A 20,634-nucleotide genomic window follows, 5' to 3' on the forward strand; every position below is an offset into this window, starting at 1 on the left:
GAAATGTTTTAGGACTAAATCAATTCTGTGATTGTATGATTTGAAATGTCCCTATCAACGGAATTACCATTCAGAGAATGGAATGTTCTCCTTATGTATCCCACATCAGTGTTATTATTTTTAAAACTTATCAGTTGTTGCATTATGTTTATGTTCTTGCAGGTGCACTTCCTGTACCAGTACTCCCTGCAGTTCTTCCTAGAGATTTTCCATGCCTCCACTAGCAACAACCAGCATCTGACGGGTCTCAAGGACCACACAGCTCGCCTCTCCAGGATCACTACTGACCTCTTTATGGTGAGGAAAGCAAGGCTATAGGGCTGTCACCATTAGATCTTCAGTGTTCTAGGAAATATTTGTTGTTTCAGATCCCCCCCCCACCCTCCTGATATGTTGGTTATTGATGAATAGATAGATTGAGTGTATGGATTAACAAATGAACTAGGCCGAATTGTGACTAGGAAACTTATCGCCTGTGTCTCAGCATTTCAGAAAATCTTTGTGTTTCAGATCCCCCCCCCCGATAAAGTAGCTATTGGTGAATAGATAAGTTGAATGTATGGATTGTGGAATTAGGTATAGTGAAATGTGTGGTCTACCAGTATTCCAAGAAATGTTTGTGTTTCATATCTTTTGAAATGTAAGCTATTGAGTTTATGCATTACTGAATGAGCTACGCTGAGTTGTGACCAGGAAACTTATTGCCTGTCTCCAGGAAGCCTACAGTCGGGTTGGTAGAGGAATGCTTCACCAGGACAGAATCACGTTTGCCATACAGCTGTGCAGGATTCATCTGCAGGGAATGGCAGGGTAAGCTTTTACCTTCATGGAACTTCCACACCTTATGTTTTCTGATCTACACATATTTTGAAGCATTTTTTTGCACTATTGGTCATGCCTTTCAGAGGTCAGTGGTGGGTCCTGTGGTCACTCTCTCTATATTTTTCAATGCTTCTATTTCTGAAGAAATGTGACTGTTAGTTTGCGAGACTTGCCATAAAGTAATATCCCCGTATGTAGTACAAAATAAGTGGAAAGCAGAAAAGTACAGGCATTAGCACCAGATATTTTCATATGTGCCTGGTATTGATTTTTTCAGAGAAAGCTCTTATGAGACAGAGTTTGACCACTTCATGAGGAGCCAGGAGGGCTTGCTCGCTGACAAACCCACCTCTACTCTGCCTGGCCTCAGCACCCAGCAGGTAATATATCAGCAGCGCTCACTCAAAGATACATTTGTAAAATACCCTTGTTTGAGATGCGATGACATTTTGTGTGCAGAATGCTTAACAAATAAATTCTAGCAAAATTCAGAATATATCATCAACGGAGGACAACTTCAGAAAATTTGAATTTATTTTGATAACCGCAATCTCATTTCAGATAATAATGAGCTGTCATGTTAATGCCATTATCAGGAGAGTTAAATAGTATAACTTATAAATATGTTTATTTTCTGACTGGCTGTCCCTTTTGTATTTGCTTGTATTTTTTCTTTTTGTTTGAAAATAAAATTTAAGTAATAGTTAAGTTGAATGCTAGTATCGTTTGATTTTTCTCTCTGTTCAAATTCTGAAACTCATTTTTTTTCCTTCCTTTTTCCAGCACTCTGCTCTGGTTCGCCTCAGCAAACTGTCTTCCTTCAGGAACATCATGAGTGAAGTCACTGGAAATGCTGTAAGTGTTTCTGAGTTTGAGTACGGTTGTACATTATTCATTATCACTGTCTTGTCATGACTTGTCATTTCTATGTGCAATGTGTTGGAAGATATGAGGTCTGAAAATAACAACAGTGTTCTTAACTTTAATTTATGGGCCTTAGAATTTGAAGTCTGGAGATTTGGAGAAAAAACTATCCCATTTAATTTTGAAAATTGATAACCTGTTGACCCATAATAATAAAAGAAATGAACTATTACCTGCTATCTTCTGAGTAAGACATGTTTACAAATCTATTTTCCTAGCTTTTGTTTTTTTTCTACTTTCGCTGCGTTGTGTGTAGTCTCTATAAACAATTGTGGGTTCCTTCTCTTTCTGTTTCAGGAATTCAGCTCTTGGCTTGAGTGTGCCAATCCAGAACTGGAGATCCCCAAGATGTGGGTGGAAGACAAGTCCATCAGTGCGTATTGTTGCTTGGAACTTTTTATTTTAAATCATGGCGGACGTGACCCAAGAAAGCTTAAAAAGAGTGGATGGTTGGCATTTTCTTTGTGTGTTACTCTCTAGTAACACCTCTAATCTTTAGCACTTTATATGATTGATTTGTGTTGCAAGTGCTGTAAAATTTTTACTAAAACTAAAAAGCTTGGAAAGTAATTAGTTGTTGTTTTCTTTTCACAGTTCCTCAGTCTCTTTATTTGTAATTCTGGACTTATTTATTGCTCAATTTGGCGCCCTCGATATAATTTTGTAGAATTCTCAGATATTTTCTAAAGAGTTCATTTAGTATTAAAAACTTGATTTTGTACTATTATACTGTAAGTAAAGTCAAACAAATTTTGATGTGGGTACTTTTGCTCTGTAGCTGATGTTGGAAAGGCTGTGAATGGGCTCTTGGTGATCCACGCGCTGCGACCGGACAGACTGACAGCCATGGCCAGGATTTTTGTCGAGAAAGTTCTGGGCACAGAATTTGTGCACGTCTCTGCCAAGGAAATGGACCTGGCTGCCATCTGTGAAAATGAGGTAAGTACTGAATATGAGAGAGAAATAACATGTAACTGTCATAGTTGTTTAAATGATAGTACGATGAGTTGTCAGTATATAATGTGCTTGGTATTAGTGACTTGGTGAAACAGATAAGCAATATTCCTCACCAGAGATCTGTCCAGTGCATCCTTAGGAAGCAAAGTGATTATCTAGCATTTTACCAGTTGGAACTATTGATGCATCTTTCTTATCTGAAGTTTAGTTTTAGTTTTGATCTCTCATTGTTGTTGTAGCGTTTACTTCATTTTCAAATTTTAACAAGTTTTTATTTAGATGTAATCAAGAAGGTAACATTTTATGGTACCAAAACTTTGCTTTCGTTGATATCATTTATATCTGAATGGTTTTTGCTTAGGTCCAATCACGTAGTCATATGCCTATTTCTAACTAATTTTTCCAGATCAAGGGAGCCACACCAGTTCTGATGTGCTCTGTGACTGGTTATGATGCTAGCTCAAGAGTTGATGATTTGGCTGCTGAGCTCAACAAGTCCATCACATCCATTGCCATTGGTAAGTTGAAGAGCAACACACTTGACTCATGTCAATACCATCAATGCTGAAGTTTAAAAGTTTAACCCAAATGTTCTGATTCTCTCCCTCGGAAGTTGGGTAAACCCGCAGTCGCTGGAAGGAGCTCAGGATCCTCTGAACTCTAGGGGCCAGGGTTAAAAGGGTTAAAATTTAAAAATATAAAAAATGCTTTCCTCACCAGACCCAGTATATTGACAACTTTTTTACAGTTATAGACTCAAATGTTGAGAAATGTTCAAATGGATGCTCGATGAGACAGTGGACTTATATGTAATTTTAGGAGAATATACCATGAATAATTTTCTTTTTCTTTGTGCTCTTCAGTAGGAAAGATGAGTTAATGCAAATGAAAGCTGTTTTGTCATGAGAAGTAAATTGTTTATTAAATGTTGTGGCTTTTGCTGTTTTGTGTTTTTCCATTCTTGTAAGTAAAGCTGAAATTTCCTTGATATCAGGAAGGAGGAGTTTCATAGTAAGAAGTAGGTCTTTTTTCCTTACATTCAAATGCTTTTTTTCTGACACTTAAATTTTCTTCGCATCAAATAACTACATTGTGTCAATGCATTTTCCTTTTCCTCACACCCTAAAGCAAGAAGGCATCGAATTTGTGATTTGCTACTCTGAGGAATCATATATTTTTTCTCCCCCACAGGCTCTGCTGAAGGTTTCACACAAGCAGACAAGGCGATCAACTCCTCCAGCAAGTCCGGACGCTGGGTGATCCTGAAGAACGTTCACCTGGCTCCTCAGTGGCTGGTGCAGCTGGAGAAAAAACTTCACAGCTTGCAGGTGCACCCCAGCTTCAGGCTCTTCCTCACCATGGAGATCAACCCCAAGGTGAGAACTCGCAGTGTGGTGTTCTGAGTGCTCAGTGCTTCAGTTTTATATATTTATTTATGGGTTGGCATTAGTAGAATTATATCATCACCATGATAAATAATGAGATGTTTTAGCTGTTTTTGTAAGTAAGCCAAAAATAGTACACTTCAAGATGATTAACTTTTAAAAAAAGTGTTCTTGAAAATTGGCAAACATTTTTACAAACATTGTCACTGGCATTGACAAAACGGTTTGTCATCGTTTTTTTCTCAAATAAAAGTTGAATTGGAAATAGACTCTCTCACTTGAACTTGTGAAAAGAATTGCCTCTTTGGGAGCATAAAAATTTAGTTCTCTTTTATACATATTTCTAGCAGGCTTAGCTTTAAATCTCTTACTGCAGCTTACTTCATGATGAAAATTGCTGCAGATGAAGGAAAGTCAGCAAGTCCAGTAATTTTGTACTCACCCTTTAAATCAGGGTCAAATGAGGTCGCTAATTTTTTTCTTGTGACAGCAACGATATGAGATCTGTTTACCATCGAGGGTTTTATAAAGTCAATTGGCTAAGAGGGCACACCATATTTGTACAAAATTATATACAGCATACCAACTTTCGATGGTGCTTTTTTTCTTGGTCTGATATATTACGTATTATTGCAATAACTTAGTAGTTACTATTGAGGGGGGACAACAATTTGAAGGCAAAAAGTCAAATTTTGGTAATATTTCGATGTTTTAGACGCTTTATGTATAACTGTTTATTTTGTTTCTTTTTCCACAGCTGCCTACCAATCTGCTTAGGGCTGGCAGAGTGTTTGTGTTCGAGCCCCCTCCGGGTGTGCCAGCCAACCTGATGAGAACATTCAGCACCGTTCCCTCCGCTCGCATGTGCAAGGTATTCAGATACGTTTTCTCCTGGTCCAGCACTATTGGTTTTTTCTTACAGCTTACAGGTTATTTGTTATTGTTATTCATATTGCTTTTTGTACATTGCTTTTGTGATAGACAATGAAGTGAATTATTCCATTAAGTGTATGGAGAAACCTACTCGTGGTCTTTATTTTTAGAATGTGTTGATTACATTTTTTTTTCTTCAGATATCACATGAAATTTAGTGACAGTTCCAGCTGATAATAAAGAAATCTTCACTAACACAGCAATTTAATGCCTGATGTCTGAACTTTTTTGCCATATTGCCTCCTCTGTTCAGATTTCCCGAATCTAATGTTTTGCCATCTGTCCTCATGCAGGCACCAAATGAGCGAGCCCGTTTGTACTTCCTCCTGGCCTGGCTCCATGCCATTCTCCAAGAGCGCATGCGCTACACACCCCTGGGCTGGGCCAAGAAGTACGAGTTCACAGAGTCTGACCTCCGCGTGGCCTGTGATATGCTGGATGTATGGATCGACTCTGTTGCCATGGTAACTATTATAATCTACTCTGTTGCCATGGTAACTATTATAGCTTCTATTATAAATGATATAATTTATGGATTGAGTGCACTGTTGAGTGTATGGGTTACTGTTACGTTTCTTCATTTTGGAAAGCAGATCACTTCATTGTACTGTGGTAAAATTCTAGGATTCGATAAACTGGAGGAAGCCGAGGTGGACTGGATCTGTAGGGTCAGGGAAACCAGGGCTGAAGGTGTTAAGGACTAGACTGCCTGTGCAGAGTATGTTTAGCATGTTATCACAACTGTGGAATCCTAATTGTAAATAGGTAAATTCTTTATCTCTGACACCTCTGCAACTAGAAAGGTTTGTTCTTCTGGCTATTCATGCAACATTTCAATGGAAAATATGTTTGGGAATATAAAGACAGGGGAGTGAGTAGTGAATCCTAAATGACTATGTTCTTCCAGTCTAGCTCTTTTTGAAAGAAGTGCTTGTTGAATATTTTATTTTTTATTAATTTGTTGAGTGTATCTTTTCCTTGGACTGCTGCAATTGTAAAGGTAGTTTACCCCCCCCCCCCCTCCTCGCCGCTGCCATTATTTAACTTACTGACTTTTTTTTTCTCAATCAGGGCCGCACAAATCTTCCACCTGAGAAAGTACCATGGGATGCCATCAGAACCCTTCTGGCCCAGTGCATCTATGGTGGCAAGATTGACAACGACTTTGATCAGGTTTGTTGGTCTGTATGATGAAATATCCAGTGGTGTTGTTTTTAAGAAACTGCAGAACTGATTAGATGGTTTCCTCTCATAATATCATTACAGCAGGTAATTGGAGGCTGCCACTGGTAGATTCTACTCCCTTAATTTGTTTCTCTGTTGATTCTCTATAACTTGCTTTTTTTCAGCCTCAAATGACCTTTATTGTGTGGATGTGTTTCAAAATTTCTTCTAGTGGTTTTCATGGTTCCATGACACTGATTCCTGCTGAAGACTTTAAAATATGTCTTGCTTCTTCTCATAATTGCATGGAATTTTAAAAAGAGAAGGTATGCTAATCATAACCAAGATGAAATCTGATCCTTAAGAACAAACATTTTTAAGACGGGGTAGCCATGTTCTAACAATTTAAAATGAAAACAAAATACCTTTCACAAGGCTGTATCGCTGCTTTTCTTGACTTTAAGCAGCCGGGCTGCCTAGTATATTGCATTAGAATAAAGCTGTGAATGTAACTTCTATAAATCAAAATTCTGGTGAAAGCATGACCAATGTTTAAACCTAAAAATATAAATTGATGCTAACCAACGTCTTATTTTTTCCTTCCTTCGAATGTATTTAGCGCCTACTGACCTCATTTGTGAACAAGTTGTTCACCCCCAAGAGCTTTGAGGGAGACTTCCCTCTGGTGCAGGACATTGATGGCATCAAAGGCAAACACATCACAATGCCAGATGGAGTCAGGTTTGTAGATAGATAAATAAATAGATTTTTTATAAATGAAATACAATAACACTTTTGTTGATCTTGTTTGGAAATTTTGTTCATAATTGCTAGTATAAACATAAGTACAATAATTCTTCAATGTTACATACTACACAATATTGTACATATTAATGTCACATACTATTCAGTATCATACATAATAGAACAATGTCGCAAACTAGCTGCTGCTTGTTGTTGCTGTGACATGGGCTTCTTTTGTGAAAGCTTTCTGCTCTAGCAGAGCATGTGATCGATACCTTCCATTTTGTGTTTGTTGGTTGGATTAAGTCATCGTACTTTTTCTTTTTCTAATTTAGTGGCCCATGTTGTTGACTTTGAGTGCCAGTGAAAAGCTGGCTGTTGCATTTGACTTACATGAACAGATATTTTAAGAAGTCTCAAAGAGATAAATTCCTTGCCCCTTGTAGGTCCTACTTTACTTTCCCTCTTTTGTGTCTGTCTGTCTGTCTTTCTTGTGTTTCCTTAATACTCATAGGCCGTAAATGTATCGATGTGCTTCTGTTTACTCCTAAGCAATAACATGTTTTTACTAATGTTAAACTAATATCAAAATATCGTCTTATTAAAATCGAGTGATTTTGTTTTGTTTTTTGTTTCAGGCGTGAGCAGTTTGTCCAGTTTGTGGAGAACATGGAGGGATCTCAGACCCCGTCATGGCTTGGTCTTCCCAACAATGCCGAGAAAGTGCTCCTTACAACACAAGGTATGTTTGTGCTGAGCCTCAGAAATAAGGTTTTTGAAAAAAAAATATTGGAAGGAGGATTTTTATTTGTTTTTGTTCTTTTGTTGTTTTTTTTTGTGGGGGAGTTCGTCTTTTGTGTCTTGTCTAAATGTATGGGTTTTTTTCCAGCTCTAAAAATCTGTTTTGTCAATGTGGTTTTTGTTACTCCAACCAATTGTTGTTAAGTCAGCAAAAGAAGAAGGAATTGTCCAACTTCTCTGGGTTTTTTAATTACCTTTTTTGGGGGGGGGGGGGGGGGGGGGGGTTTGTTTCACAGTTTGCTGTATTAATGATGTACTGTAGACGTAAATAGATTAAACAGTCTTCTGTTACTCTGAAGTGTTCATGACCCCTGACCTGTGTTCACTTGTCTCCCTCAGGGAGCAGCATGATCGCTAACCTGCTGCGCATGCAGCTGCTGGAGGACTCTGAGGTGTCCAGCCATGGCGGCACGCCCGAGGAGCACGAGAAACGCCTGGCGGATGGACGTCCCGCGTGGATGAGGACCCTGCACACTTCCGTCACTGCTTGGCTGCAGCTGGTGCCCAAGGTGAGACACTTGTGCCTGTCTGCATGCGATATCACATGCTCTTCCTCATGGGTTTATGCCCTGTGTTCTCCTCTCAATTGTAGTGACTGTTTTTATCACTTATCACTGAATATTGTTTGATTGTGTGTAAGCATGTGATTTCTTTATAGTTTTGAGATTGCACTTATGGTAGACAAGATCGAGCGGCAGGCTTTATTAGTAGGTTTTTCTTCTTAATTTTTTTTTTTCTATCTGTCAGTCTTGTCTTTTTTTAGCATCAGATGACAGTAATTTTGTCAGTGTGCTTCTCTTTTTTCAAATAATCAAGGACGAGAGGGATCTGATAATGCTGATAGCTGGAGGGTGTCATTAGTTGATTCTACTCTACTGAATGTCCTAAATGTACTATATTATTTCTATTGCTTCTGTCTTGTGCATCTTGCTGTTTTTCCAAGGTCTTAATGGTAATTGTCATGAGAATGTGGTTTTAAGTGACACCAACCAGAACATAAGGGTATAATTTAGGACGTTAGCAAGAAATGAGTACAACAATTGAGACTCGCATGCCTCCAGAAGTAATCTGTTAGTCATGAGTTTAGATGTTACTATGGTACATCAGCCACACAACCTGCTACTGATGACCTGTATCACTTTCTATAGTATCTCAGGAGGCTATTGTTTGTGAGTGGACAAATGGCCTGGTCTATGACTCCGATCCTGTTTGTCTCCTTCCTCTGTTATGTAGCTGCGAGCGCCGTAAAACTCATACTAAATCAAAAACCTAACCTTCCATTGTCAGTATTCTTTGTAAAGTTATACGTCTACGACTTCTTTTACTTTAATCACAGTAATTTACGCACTTTTATAAAAAAATCAATGCGATTCCTGTTCATGCAATATCTGTCTCCTTGTCTGTTTTCCCTGAGAATGTGTTTTGAGTGTTGTGTGTATTTCAATGTACCCAGCATAGAAATTCCAATAGTCAATAGTCCCAATATCTAATTCTTTAGTATACAGTGGTTCTGTGTTTGTCAGAATATTTTGATTCCAGAATATTTATCGAATTACAATTACCCTTTGTATTGCTTGTTAGTATTAGTGATGTCATGTACTCTATGCAAGGTTATCTTAGCAGCACTGCTTTGAAGAGATCAACTAGTTGACATTTTGGCACTGTCTTGGACTCAAGAGGCTATTAATTTTTTTTAGTAAAGTCACTATTAATTAAAGTGAACAAAAATAACCCCAGCCAAAGTAGCATGCAAATTTATTTTCATCCTACACCAGAGTTTTTAACATTTTTTTAGTATGGCCATTTGTGAATTCCTGATTACTTATTGTGTAGAGGAACTTTCTCATTGATCTCGGCAAGAGGCAAAATTCGTTAAGAAAAGTATTGAGGATCTCGTGAATGTACCATTCTATTCATACTTTGATATATAAAAATCGAACTCACCTTCGTATTGTTGTAACAAAGCTCTTTTGAAGAGTTTGATGTGTATTTATAGACTATATTTTCACGTTGTAGTTTGCGACAGCTGTGACCTTATATGAATGTGCATGATACATGATTTCTATTTACCTAGAGTGTTCAAGAGATTTCATCGTAACCAGTCTTGATATGAGTCTTTATCGCATGATGTATTGATTTGCATAAACTGCCTGTAGCATGGAAAGAATGAAATACATTTTGAAACAAAATGAAGAAAGCAACAAAGAGATGAATTTGGTGAAGATTACAATATTCAGCAACAGAACATCGGGAGACAGGGCTTTAGAATGGACCTGAATTTTGTATAGGAAAACTAATCAGACTTACACAAAGACCATAAATGGAATAACATTTTGCTAAATTTTTGTATAGGAAAATTAATCGGACGGACACAAAGATCATAAAAGGAGTAACATTTTGCTTCCTTAATTTTAAGTCTGCTTATAGGGTGTCTTGTCTTTGAGACAGAGGCATTACTCAACTAGTTTGAAATTATCGCTGTCATGAACAAAAATGATCATTTAATGCAAAAAATGGACAGGATGGTTTAGCTATCGTCAAAGATGGTCACCTTTCTTTGAAAAAGCAGATGGGGTACTGATCCTGTCCTGGACAAGACACAGATCTGTAGCAGGTTTACTCGTGAGCGCATACTTGATGTGTGCTTAACTCCTTAATGGACAGAGGAATACTTGACGCTAAAAGTCTTTCACATGAACAGGACATACTGGGTCCTACTTATGAGAAATCATACAGTTGTATAATCATGACTTCTTAAATTATAAATCTAGTATCAAAACCTCTGGTAGAATGTGCCAGAATTTGTAAGGCAGAATAGTGCAGACAGACAGACTTGACAGACACAGAGATAAAAAGAGAGATGACATTTGGTTGCTTAAGTTTTGCATCTTTAATAAGCGTTGGCTCGCATGGGCAATTTTGTGTTTCAGCGTTCAGTAACTGAGGTAATGTAGTTTTTTCAGCACAATGAGGCTGGTCACAATCACCCACAAACTTCTCCCAATGCTGAGATTTTTCCCCTTAGTGTTAAATTATTATTGTTTTTTTTTTTGTTTTTTTTGTTTTGCTTTAGCAATATGTATTTTAGTTTCTGTATGACTGAAAATGTCCCTTTTTTTGGCAGTATTTTCATTTTGTCCCTTGTGAGAATACAACACCCATATATATGTTTTACTTTCTATGTTGGTACATCTACCCTTTTGAGTTTTATCAAAGTGTACTTAAAAAGCACTTTGTTATGTTTTCTGTCGAAGTGGATTTGTAGAAGTTTCCCCAAGGGTCCTGTTTAGTTTAGCTTCCGTAAACTTTTGAGTTGAGCTCTTCTATCTTTGACTTAGTTCCCCCAAGATCTTCAAAGGAAGTACATTGTCTGCATTGACAATATCTGTTGTTGCTATCAGAATCATCGTTGCCTTCTCTCCTTTGTTTACCAACTGTTGTTGTTTGGTGTTGTCTGCTGTTGTTATTGTGAACATGATTATTGATGTTACAATACCTCTGCTACTAGCACAATCATTTTCACACCATTTTTTACCCCTTTTTATTGTCGTCTGCTTCATCATCTTCATAATTATTATCGTCATTGTCGTCATCATTATTATCCTCATAATCAGCATCATCGCCATCTCATCTTCACCATCATCATCATCATCATCATCATCATGGTCATCAGCATCTAGCTCATCGTCATCATTGTAGGAACAGCAGAATAGGGAGGAGTTTAAAGTAAAATTTTAGTTGAATATTATAAATAATTTTTTTTGCCTATTTAAATGGGCTTAACTTTTTTAAATCGAAAACTTGTTCAGGAGCGACTGAGGGTAAAAAATTAAAGACAGTGCTGTATATGTATCAAGGAAAGAGACCTAACAAAGGCGTTCTTACAGTCACCAGGCGGGTTGGATGTGACCCAGTGTGAGCCAAGGAAAAGGGCTAATTATTATATAAGATATCAATACTAGTCATTGTCAAATACTGAGTGAAGTTAGGTCTTAATTTCATACTTGTGTGATGAAAGCAGTTTTGAATTATTTAAAATGTAGCTCTTGATAGGCTGTTCGATTTAGTCTTTGGTGCTTCATCAGAAACAGCTCATTGTAGGAAGGGTGTCATCAATGTTTGTTTTTTAAAGTACAGTGTAGTTTAAAAGGTATGGAGACGTTAGTAGTTTAGTGGGAATTAGCAAAATTATCCAAAGCTCAGCTTTTTTTTGGTTTCTTCAGAACATTGTCATTGTCATGATGTTCGCCATTGTCACTGCAACCACAATCCATATTCCCTTCACTGCAATGCCTTTACCAGGTCCTAAACACAAAGGACTGATTAGATTTTTCCACTTCTGCTCCTATCCTGCTTCTCCTGATCCGTGGCACCCCCAATGTCACATGCCAGGTTCTGCACTACAGTTCGCGACCTCAGTGCTTTCTTGCCATATCTCCATTTTTCTTGTTAACTGTGAAAATTTGACTTCTTCTTAAGCTCACTCTTTGTAACAAACTGTTTTCACGGTTATTGAAAATGGAGAAATGACAAGAAAGCACTGAGGTCGCAAGTTGTAGAGTTTTGAAAGATTGAGTGTCCAGATTTCCCAGAGATCGGCGAGGGATTGGTTTCTTCTGGATGAACTTGTCCGTCTCTGAACTTTGCCTTGTACATCAAGTTAATAGACTTACCTTTTTTGTTGTTGTGTCTTGAAACAATGTCCTTATCTTGGTAAACAAAAGAAATATGACAAGTTTCAAAGACTTTCTGCTGTGAGTGCATATATGCATGCAAAGTTATGAATGTATAATAATATGGCAATAGTAACTTTAAACAGTTTTATACAATTTCTGTACGCTTCTGTGCAAATCTGTCAAGTGGTGCCCTGTGCTTGACAAGAGTTACCATGTTTTATTCAAGAAAATGATGAAGTGACGCTCTCATTTGAAAGCCTGGTCGCTACAAATAATGTTGGAACAGTTTTAGAACAGAATATAGTTTATGAGGAAAAGGATTAAGACATTAGAGGAAGGTTGTATATGAAGGTGGATCCTGAGGGCATTGTGAAGGTTACTGTGAGGGTTTATTTGGTGGTGTGACTTGATATTGGCTGTTTTATCTGATAACTTTTATTGCAGTTGCTAAGGTTTGAGACATTGGCTGCAGTTTGAAGAAAATTTCCGAGCTTTTTGACAAGTTAAAAAAAAAAGTACAATGTATTGATAGGAATGGGGTCGTAGTTGGTTCCAGGCTGATGATGGAAGGTCCTTCTTCCTTCGTCTCCCTCTGCTGATTTTGTCTGTTGGTCGTGCTTGTCCCCAGCACTAAATGACTATTCTTGTGTTGATGCTCTTTTTACTCAAAGCACAAGCTAAACTGAGGAATGGGGTGTCTGACCTTGAATTGTACTCCTTGTTTTACATGTGGATAATTATATAGATGTGCCTCCCGAGTCATTCCCTACCATCCCCCCCCCCCTCCTTTCTTTATGGTCTGTTCACTTCCAGTAAGTAGCAGCACATAAGGATGCTCTACTTTAATAAGTCTGATGCTGTCAATGGTTCATTAAAACATTAAAAAAAAAAAACCTTTTGTTGCCCTAGAAGCTTCAACCCTTTTGTATTTTTAAAAATAGTCATGTATCCATTGCTCAGTGTCATTTAAGTTGCTGGAGCTCAGTTTCTTTTAGTTTGTTGTTCAGTGTCAAGATTCTGCCTGTTGTGTTGTGTGTGAGGCCGTCTGTGGTACGGTCTGAGACATCCAGTGGATGGTTGGCGGGAGCTCTGGCATGGTTTGCTCCTTCTTTCCTATCAAATGTCTATCGTCCTTATCTCTCCTTTGTTTTTGTGTATGTTACTCTCTTGTAACACGTCTATTCTTCGGCACTTATATGACCTTATTGTGTTGCAAGTGCCTTAAAACTCTTACTAAAACAAATATCTCTCGTTTTTTTGTGTATGTTACTCTTTTGTAACGCATTTATTCTTCGGCACTTATGTGACTTTATTGTGTTGCAAGTGCTGTAAAACTCTTACTAAAACTAAGACGTCCAGCTGGGACTTGTCATACCACGCAATTCCACTTCCTCTAGGGTTGTGCTGCACACTGTAAGAGTCTGACTGGTTTATGGATATAATTAAACTGGAATGGTTCATATCTTTGATGTTATTTTTCAGAGTGTACAACTGGTAGGCTCTTATTCTTTCCTGTCAGTCTATTACATGTATTTTTGTTTGTGATCTTCGTTTTTCTGAGGCTACAAAACCTTTGTGTTAATGTGCTTCCTTGCAGTATAAAATTAGGATTCCCCCCCTCCCACCTCCATCAATTTGTTACACTTATGGTTTTATACTTACTACCCCTTTTCTTTTTTAATATTTAAGATATTGTAGAGCACTGTATTTAATTCACCAGAATAATATGAGAATAATCAACTCAGCGTAAATATTTGTTGTAGCTGATAATGGTGGAAATTGATACCACACTGTTGTGGTCAAGTCATAAAAATCCCCAGTACTGACACAGGGGAGATTCAAATGGACTAGCTGCTCTTGATTAGTTACTAATAAAAGAGCAATGTGTAGCTCTTGTCAATAGATTAATGGAAGAAGGAAAGTAATTTTTCCTCCAAGCTTCGTTGTGTAATGAAAGAGATGTTTAGCAGTTATGACTCTGTGTTTTATGTTTTGTGCTTGTACCCAATTACATTATTTGTTGTTCTGTCTACTTACCTTCTCAAAACTTGTGTGATGTCTGATTGTGTTTGAATAGACTTTTCATCCTTCTGCCAACAGAGTACATATTGAATTGATTGCTTTTGAGACAAAAGAACCCAACCAATTTATAAAAGGCTAATGATTGTTGGTCATATCTGATTCTCAGTCAGTTGTCCAGCCGCACAGCATGATGGATTTTCATTTTTCCAAATAGGTAGTTGGCGAATGCTGCTGGCATTTGTTGGGTTTTTTTTAATGTGATTTTTTTAAAAACAGTGATTTAGTAGCACTAATTGTTGGTGTTACTCCTTTTCTGCAGGTGGTTTGTAGGTGCCATGTTGTGGTTAACTCTTTCTTTTCTTTTAGACATCTATTGTCCTTATCTTTTCTTCTTTTCTTTGTTTTTGTTTCTCTCTAGTTACACCTCTAATCTTTGGCTTTTGTATGACCCATTTGTGTTGCAAGTTCAGTAAGCTCTTACTAAAACTGAATCTTTACTTTCTTTTCTTTCCTTTTCTTGTTTCTCTCTTGATTTTCCCCAGATCTAAATGACTTATCACGCCAATGTGCTTTTTGTTTTAATCAAACTCAAGGAAAGTTTGTCTGCTTCTTACTTTTTCAAAGCGATTAAATAGCAGCTTTCACTGGGCATACCTCTCATTACCTGCAGCAAACAAAGTTTCTATTCCCATGTTGTCAGCCTTTGTTATTAACTTTTGCTTGTTCTGTGACGACAGGCCCTGGGTGGTATGAAGAGAACGGTGGAGAACATCAAGGACCCGTTGTTCCGCTTCTTCGAGCGGGAGGTCAATGCTGGAGCCAAGCTGCTGGCCGATGTGCGCCGTGACCTGATGGACATGATCAAAGTGTGCGACGGGGAGAAGAAGCCCACCAACCACCACCGCTCCATGATGGCTGATCTGGTGAAAGGTGAGCTGCTGATGTCCCCTCGTCACTTTCTCTGAGCATGTTGTTTGTTCTCTTACTGGTATTGTTGACCTCAGTGTGGGCCATATCATTTTCAAACCTGTTTGTGGCCTCCAGATTAGATATTTATTTTTTTGTCAAATGAAAAGTTGGTAAGACTCTCTGGTCCAAGCGATTTTGATGTTTAGTCAGATACCCTTTCTAATTTAAAGGAGCAAACTGACTTGTTGAAAAGGAAGTAAAACTAGCTTAAAAGTAATGAGCTGGTAGTTAATGTTCACTGTTCAGAATGTGTCTTTAGAGCAGTTTTTACTTGCCACAGCCTCCATTCACATGGAGACCATTTCAAAGAAATTTCCAAGAAGTAGAAATACTATTGTAAGGCACAAAAGCCCTAAGGCTCACAGAAGCATTCAATATGAATGAGAAATAGTTAAAGAATAATGCCTGTTGTAGGTTTTGCAATTATGGCCTGAAATAGGAATGCCTATTAGCGTGAGGAAAACCATTTCTCACAACTTGTTCTAATCCTCCTTTTGTGTAGATATGTGCCTGACAGCAGAGGTGTTGTGTTTCCTTGCCATTTATCGGATACACCATTCTGATATTAATAGTGTGTTGATGATACAAGTTATTAGTAGATGCTCTCTGCTTTCTCATTTTTCTTTCTTAGTGCTGTTATGTTGTTTTTGTCTGTTTTTGTCATCTCGCAATGATAAGTGACATAATGGTATTGATTTCAATGGGGATTGTTTAATGGAAGGCATTTAACTGAAATATTCAGTTAGGCCTTTTCTTTGATTGTTCTGCATACTACGTTCATATGTTCTCAGTATGGCTTATAATGTGACAAATCATTTTTGCCTGCAAGAGATTCACGTATGTCACACATGACTCAAACAGCACTGACCACTAAAACAGCTGTTGTAATTCTTAGAAAATACATTGAGTATTCTGTTGTTGCTATTATTATGTCTTTTAAAGCATCCTAAGCTGTTAGGCTGAATTCTTTTCATCGTTGTATAAAGACAGCAAATGTATTTATTGTGGCTGCTGATAGATTTGATTGTTTGTAGTTTACACTACATTGTTACAGTATAGATTATGTAGGCAGCAGACAGCTTTGACTTTGCCTGACAAGGCAAACCCGTGCGGAGTTCAATACATCTTAGCTTGTCATCATCACCATCTCCCTGTTTCTTCGTGGGATTGGGTACCGGCTGATAAGAAGGGCTCCCCACCTGTCTCTGTTCTCGGCAATCTTTTCTATCTACAGTGATGCTCCAGATATCTGAGGTCTGCCTTCAGATCTCGTTCCCAGAAGGATCTCGATCTTGTCATGTAGACTGAAAGAACTGAAAAATATTTGTTTGCAGTTGGTAGATGTAAACAATGTCCAACATGAAGCTTCAAGGACTCTCTCTCTCTTTCTCTCTCAGGTCCCCCACCAGGGCAGTGATACTGACTGAAGTGTCTTTAGGCCATTCCCAAAGGGGGGATATGAACATGTTCATATGCACAGCAGAACTGTAAATGGGCTTAATTATCAATGTCATGCTCGTACTGTGCCGGAACAACATAGGGGCAACTGCTGCTTTTTTTTCCCTCATCCTTACTATCATCATTTTTCCTCTACTTCTTTTGTATGTTTGTCACTCTCTTGTGAACTGCTATATCTGGGGTGCCTCGATAGTTGAAGCAGACTTTGTGCTGTTAAGACTAGAGAGAGGAGCAGAGTAATCCTGATTCCTCGTGGGTGGTTGGCGGGTGCTCTGGTGTGGTTTGCTTCTTGTTTCCTATCAAACATCTATCGTCCTTATCTCCCCTTCTTCTTTTTTATGTTTGTTACTCTCTTGTAACACCTCTAATCTTCTGGCGCTCATATGACCTTATGCAGTTGCGAGCGCCGTAAAACCTCTACTAAAACAAACAAACCTGATTCCCCGTTTGGACTTCTCTGTCGACATCCTCCCCTTGGCGCTCATATGACCGTATGCAGTTGCGAGTGTTGTAAAACCTTAGTAAAACTAAACTCTCTCTCTCAGGAATTATTCCTTCCTCCTGGAGACGCTACAATGTCCCGGCGGGCCTGACGGTCATCCAGTGGATCACAGACTTCAGCATGAGGATCAAGCAGCTGCAGGCCATCTCTCAAGCCACACAGTCGGGTGGAGCTAGAGAACTCAAGGTAAGGGCGGGCATCATGGTGCTAGTTCACTTGGGGTCTTGCTTTCCTGCGGTACCACTGGCCTAGTTTTAATCTCAAAGTGGGCTCTACTTTCTTTGCCTGTGGTTTTCCTAAGAGTTTTTGTGGGAATTTGTCCAATTACATGGTATTCGCCTGTCAACGGGATCCATCATTTGATCCCCACCAGCATTGTTTCTTTCGCTTTTTTTTTGTCTCCCCCAATGTCTTTCAACATCCTTTGATATTGGGGTGGATAGGCTAATATTGAGCTCCTAGTCTTCTCTTATGAGGTTAAAAAAAAAGATTATGGAGGTCCTATGTGGAAGTTATGCACGTTGAGGATCCCATATTGGTTCTAAAATAATAATAACAATAATAAAAAATAAATTTATAACGTGCCAGAATCCACAAAAAGTGCTCGGTGGCACTTACAAAACAAACAGATCTAACGGATATTTTAGATATAAAGTTCCAGCATTATAAATATTATACTTTCCTGAAAAACATTGTCTTCAACTTTGATTTAAAAAAAGGAGTTGGTCCTTCAGGCTGCTGTTCAGGCGAAATTCAGAATTAAATTTGACCCAAAACTGAAGCCACTGTGTGTGTGTGTGTGTGTGTGTGTGTGTGTGTGTGTGTGTGTGTGTGTGTGTGTTCATTGTTGTTATTATTGTTATTGTTTTTATTAATCACCCCACATGACCACATGACTATCAGTGGGTGGTTGACGGGTGCTCTGGTGTGGTTTGCTTCTTCTTTTTTATCAAACATCTATTGTCCTTATCTCCCCTTCTTCTTTTTTATGTTTGTTACTCTCTTGTAACACCTCTAATCTTCTGGCGCTCATATGACCTTATGCAGTTGCGAGCGCCGTAAAACCTCTACTAAAACTAAAAAACAGAACTGTCATCTATTTCTTTTTTTTTTTTCTTTTTTTTTTGTGTTGGCAGAACCTGCAGATCTGGCTTGGTGGTCTGTTCATCCCGGAGGCTTACATCACGGCCACACGACAGTTTGTGGCCCAGGCCAACCACTGGTCCCTGGAGGAACTCTACCTGGATGTGAGTACTACTACAGCATACTGTGGCGCTCTTGACTAGCTTCTGTTACCACTCTGTGTCTGTTTGTTTGTCTGTCTGTCTTTCTCTGTCTCTGTCTGTCTGTCTGTCTGTCTGTCTTTTTTCCTCTCTCTGACTCTGTCTCTGTCTGTCTGTCTCTCTCTCTCTGACTCTGTCTCTGTCTGTCTGTCTGTCTGTCTGTCTGTCTGTCTGTCTGTCTGTCTGTCTGTCTGTCTGTCTGTCTGTCTGTCTCTCTCTCTCTCTCTCTCTCTCTCTCTCTCTCTCTCTCTCTCTCCTCTCTCTCTCTCTCCTCTCTCTCTCTCTCTCCTCTCTCTCTCTCTCTGTCTCTGTCTCTCTCTCTCTCTCTCTCTCTCTCTCTCTCTCTCTCTCTCTCTCTCTTCTTTGCAAAGTCTCAAACACCATTTAACACCATCTCTCTGTTTGCCTCTCTGCCTCTGTCTCTCTTCGCCTGTCTGTCTGTCTGTCTGTCTGTCTGCCTGCCTGTCTGTCTGCCTGTCTGTCTGTCTGTCTGTCTGTCTGTCTGTCTGTCTGCCTCTCTCTGTCTGTCTCTGTCTCTGTTTCTGTCTCTGTCTCTCCCTCTCTCTCTCTCTCTCTCTCTCTCTCTCTCTCTCTCTCTCTCTCTCTCTCTCTCTCTCCCCCCCCCTCTCTCTCTCTCTCTCTCTCTCTCTCTCTCTCTCTCTCTCTCTCTCTCTCTCTCTCCAAACAGATCTTTGTAAAGTTTCAAAACATGTACATTGACAATATAGCAACAAATTATCACTCCCATTTTTTTTTCAGGTGCTGGTACAATCTAACAAGACAGTCAACCTGGATGACTGCAGTTTCTCCATCACTGGTTAGCTGAGAAATGATAGTTGAGATATTGTAGAACCTACTTTAAAGACTAATTGTCCAAGACAATCCTTTGTACAAGCGGCTACTCTTTTCTACTTGTGAGAGAAAGATGTATAGGATACTGTCTTTAAACAAACACTCTTGTGAAAATCATTTTGTGATTTAAAAACAAAGTATAATTTTCCACTTCTCCAAACCCTGAAAATCTGTCGATGTAGTTCGGGGTGGGGGGTCTGTGGGTGGTCTGAAGAGGTCAGGTGTTGTCATTTCATGTCAAAACTTCCTCGTTTTCTGCACGCCAAACTTTGTAGTGTTATAAATTCTTTTATTCAAAATAACTTTGTCATGACCTTTAAGGGAAAGGACTTGTTCAAATTAGCACTGATGAAATGTGAAAGTATTTTAATTTAGTGTTTGTTGTATTATTGTAAGAGCACAGCACTTTAAGAAGCGATGAATCTTTGAAATAACATGTATTACCATGATGATGACATTTCTATAGGCCTACTTAGTTCGGAAGAAAAGAAACTAGTTAATGCTAATGTGCTCAAATGTCATAGACTTTAAAGATCGCAGTGAAATTTTTAAAAGTGAGAAATGTGATATTTGTCTTCTCTCTGATCTAAAACTGATGAAGGAAAATTAATAGCTTTCTAAAATTTGGAGGAAATGTTTGATTTTCTTTTTTTGAGACACTTTCAAAAGAGGAATAATGGAAGATTGTAAGATTTGAACTCTAAAACAACAAAACATTTGGTGTACTTTAACCGTCTTGTCAGAAAATTGTTATTTTTGTTGTTTTGCCTTTAGTTAACCTGTCTTTGACTTTTACTAATAGAGGTAAGTGCGTTGAGCTTGTTGGATATTCTTTCAGGTTTGAAACTGCAAGGAGCTGTGTGCAAGGAGAACAAACTGCAGCTGAGTAAGACCATCTCCACAGAGCTGCCTCTCACCATCCTGCGCTGGATCAGGTAAACTACTGGGGAAGTTAGAGGGTGCCACTGGTAGTGTCTACTTCTGTACCCTGTCTCTCTTGTTTCTGTGTAAGGATATAAAGTTTGGTTTCATTTTTAAGTGTACTTTAAAGTACCTCTCTGGTGCGCTTCCAATAGATTTTCTGAGTCCCCCACTTGCTTTTCCAATCAACTGAAGAAAGTCACAACATAATACTAAAATAG

General features: G+C 38.6%; 1 protein-coding gene across 1 annotated transcript in view; it reads left to right on the forward strand.

The window, feature by feature from the left end:
* Positions 1-20,634, forward strand: part of LOC101857804 (cytoplasmic dynein 1 heavy chain 1) — a 98,216-nt gene that overhangs the window by 74,812 nt on the left and 2,770 nt on the right. The window contains exons 75-93 of the mRNA XM_013083341.2: positions 163-297; positions 716-810; positions 1,100-1,202; positions 1,606-1,677; positions 2,044-2,119; positions 2,525-2,685; positions 3,110-3,221; positions 3,895-4,079; positions 4,846-4,959; positions 5,315-5,485; positions 6,093-6,194; positions 6,805-6,926; positions 7,568-7,671; positions 8,070-8,239; positions 15,166-15,358; positions 17,401-17,543; positions 18,494-18,604; positions 19,400-19,457; positions 20,331-20,427. Of these exons, the coding sequence (XP_012938795.1) occupies positions 163-297; positions 716-810; positions 1,100-1,202; positions 1,606-1,677; positions 2,044-2,119; positions 2,525-2,685; positions 3,110-3,221; positions 3,895-4,079; positions 4,846-4,959; positions 5,315-5,485; positions 6,093-6,194; positions 6,805-6,926; positions 7,568-7,671; positions 8,070-8,239; positions 15,166-15,358; positions 17,401-17,543; positions 18,494-18,604; positions 19,400-19,457; positions 20,331-20,427 (2,324 nt within the window). The remainder of the gene's footprint in view (positions 1-162; positions 298-715; positions 811-1,099; positions 1,203-1,605; positions 1,678-2,043; positions 2,120-2,524; positions 2,686-3,109; positions 3,222-3,894; positions 4,080-4,845; positions 4,960-5,314; positions 5,486-6,092; positions 6,195-6,804; positions 6,927-7,567; positions 7,672-8,069; positions 8,240-15,165; positions 15,359-17,400; positions 17,544-18,493; positions 18,605-19,399; positions 19,458-20,330; positions 20,428-20,634) is intronic.

This window comes from Aplysia californica, unplaced genomic scaffold (assembly GCF_000002075.1).
Source record: "Aplysia californica isolate F4 #8 unplaced genomic scaffold, AplCal3.0 scaffold00225, whole genome shotgun sequence".
In the NCBI taxonomy this organism is placed as follows: Eukaryota; Metazoa; Mollusca; class Gastropoda; order Aplysiida; family Aplysiidae; genus Aplysia; species Aplysia californica.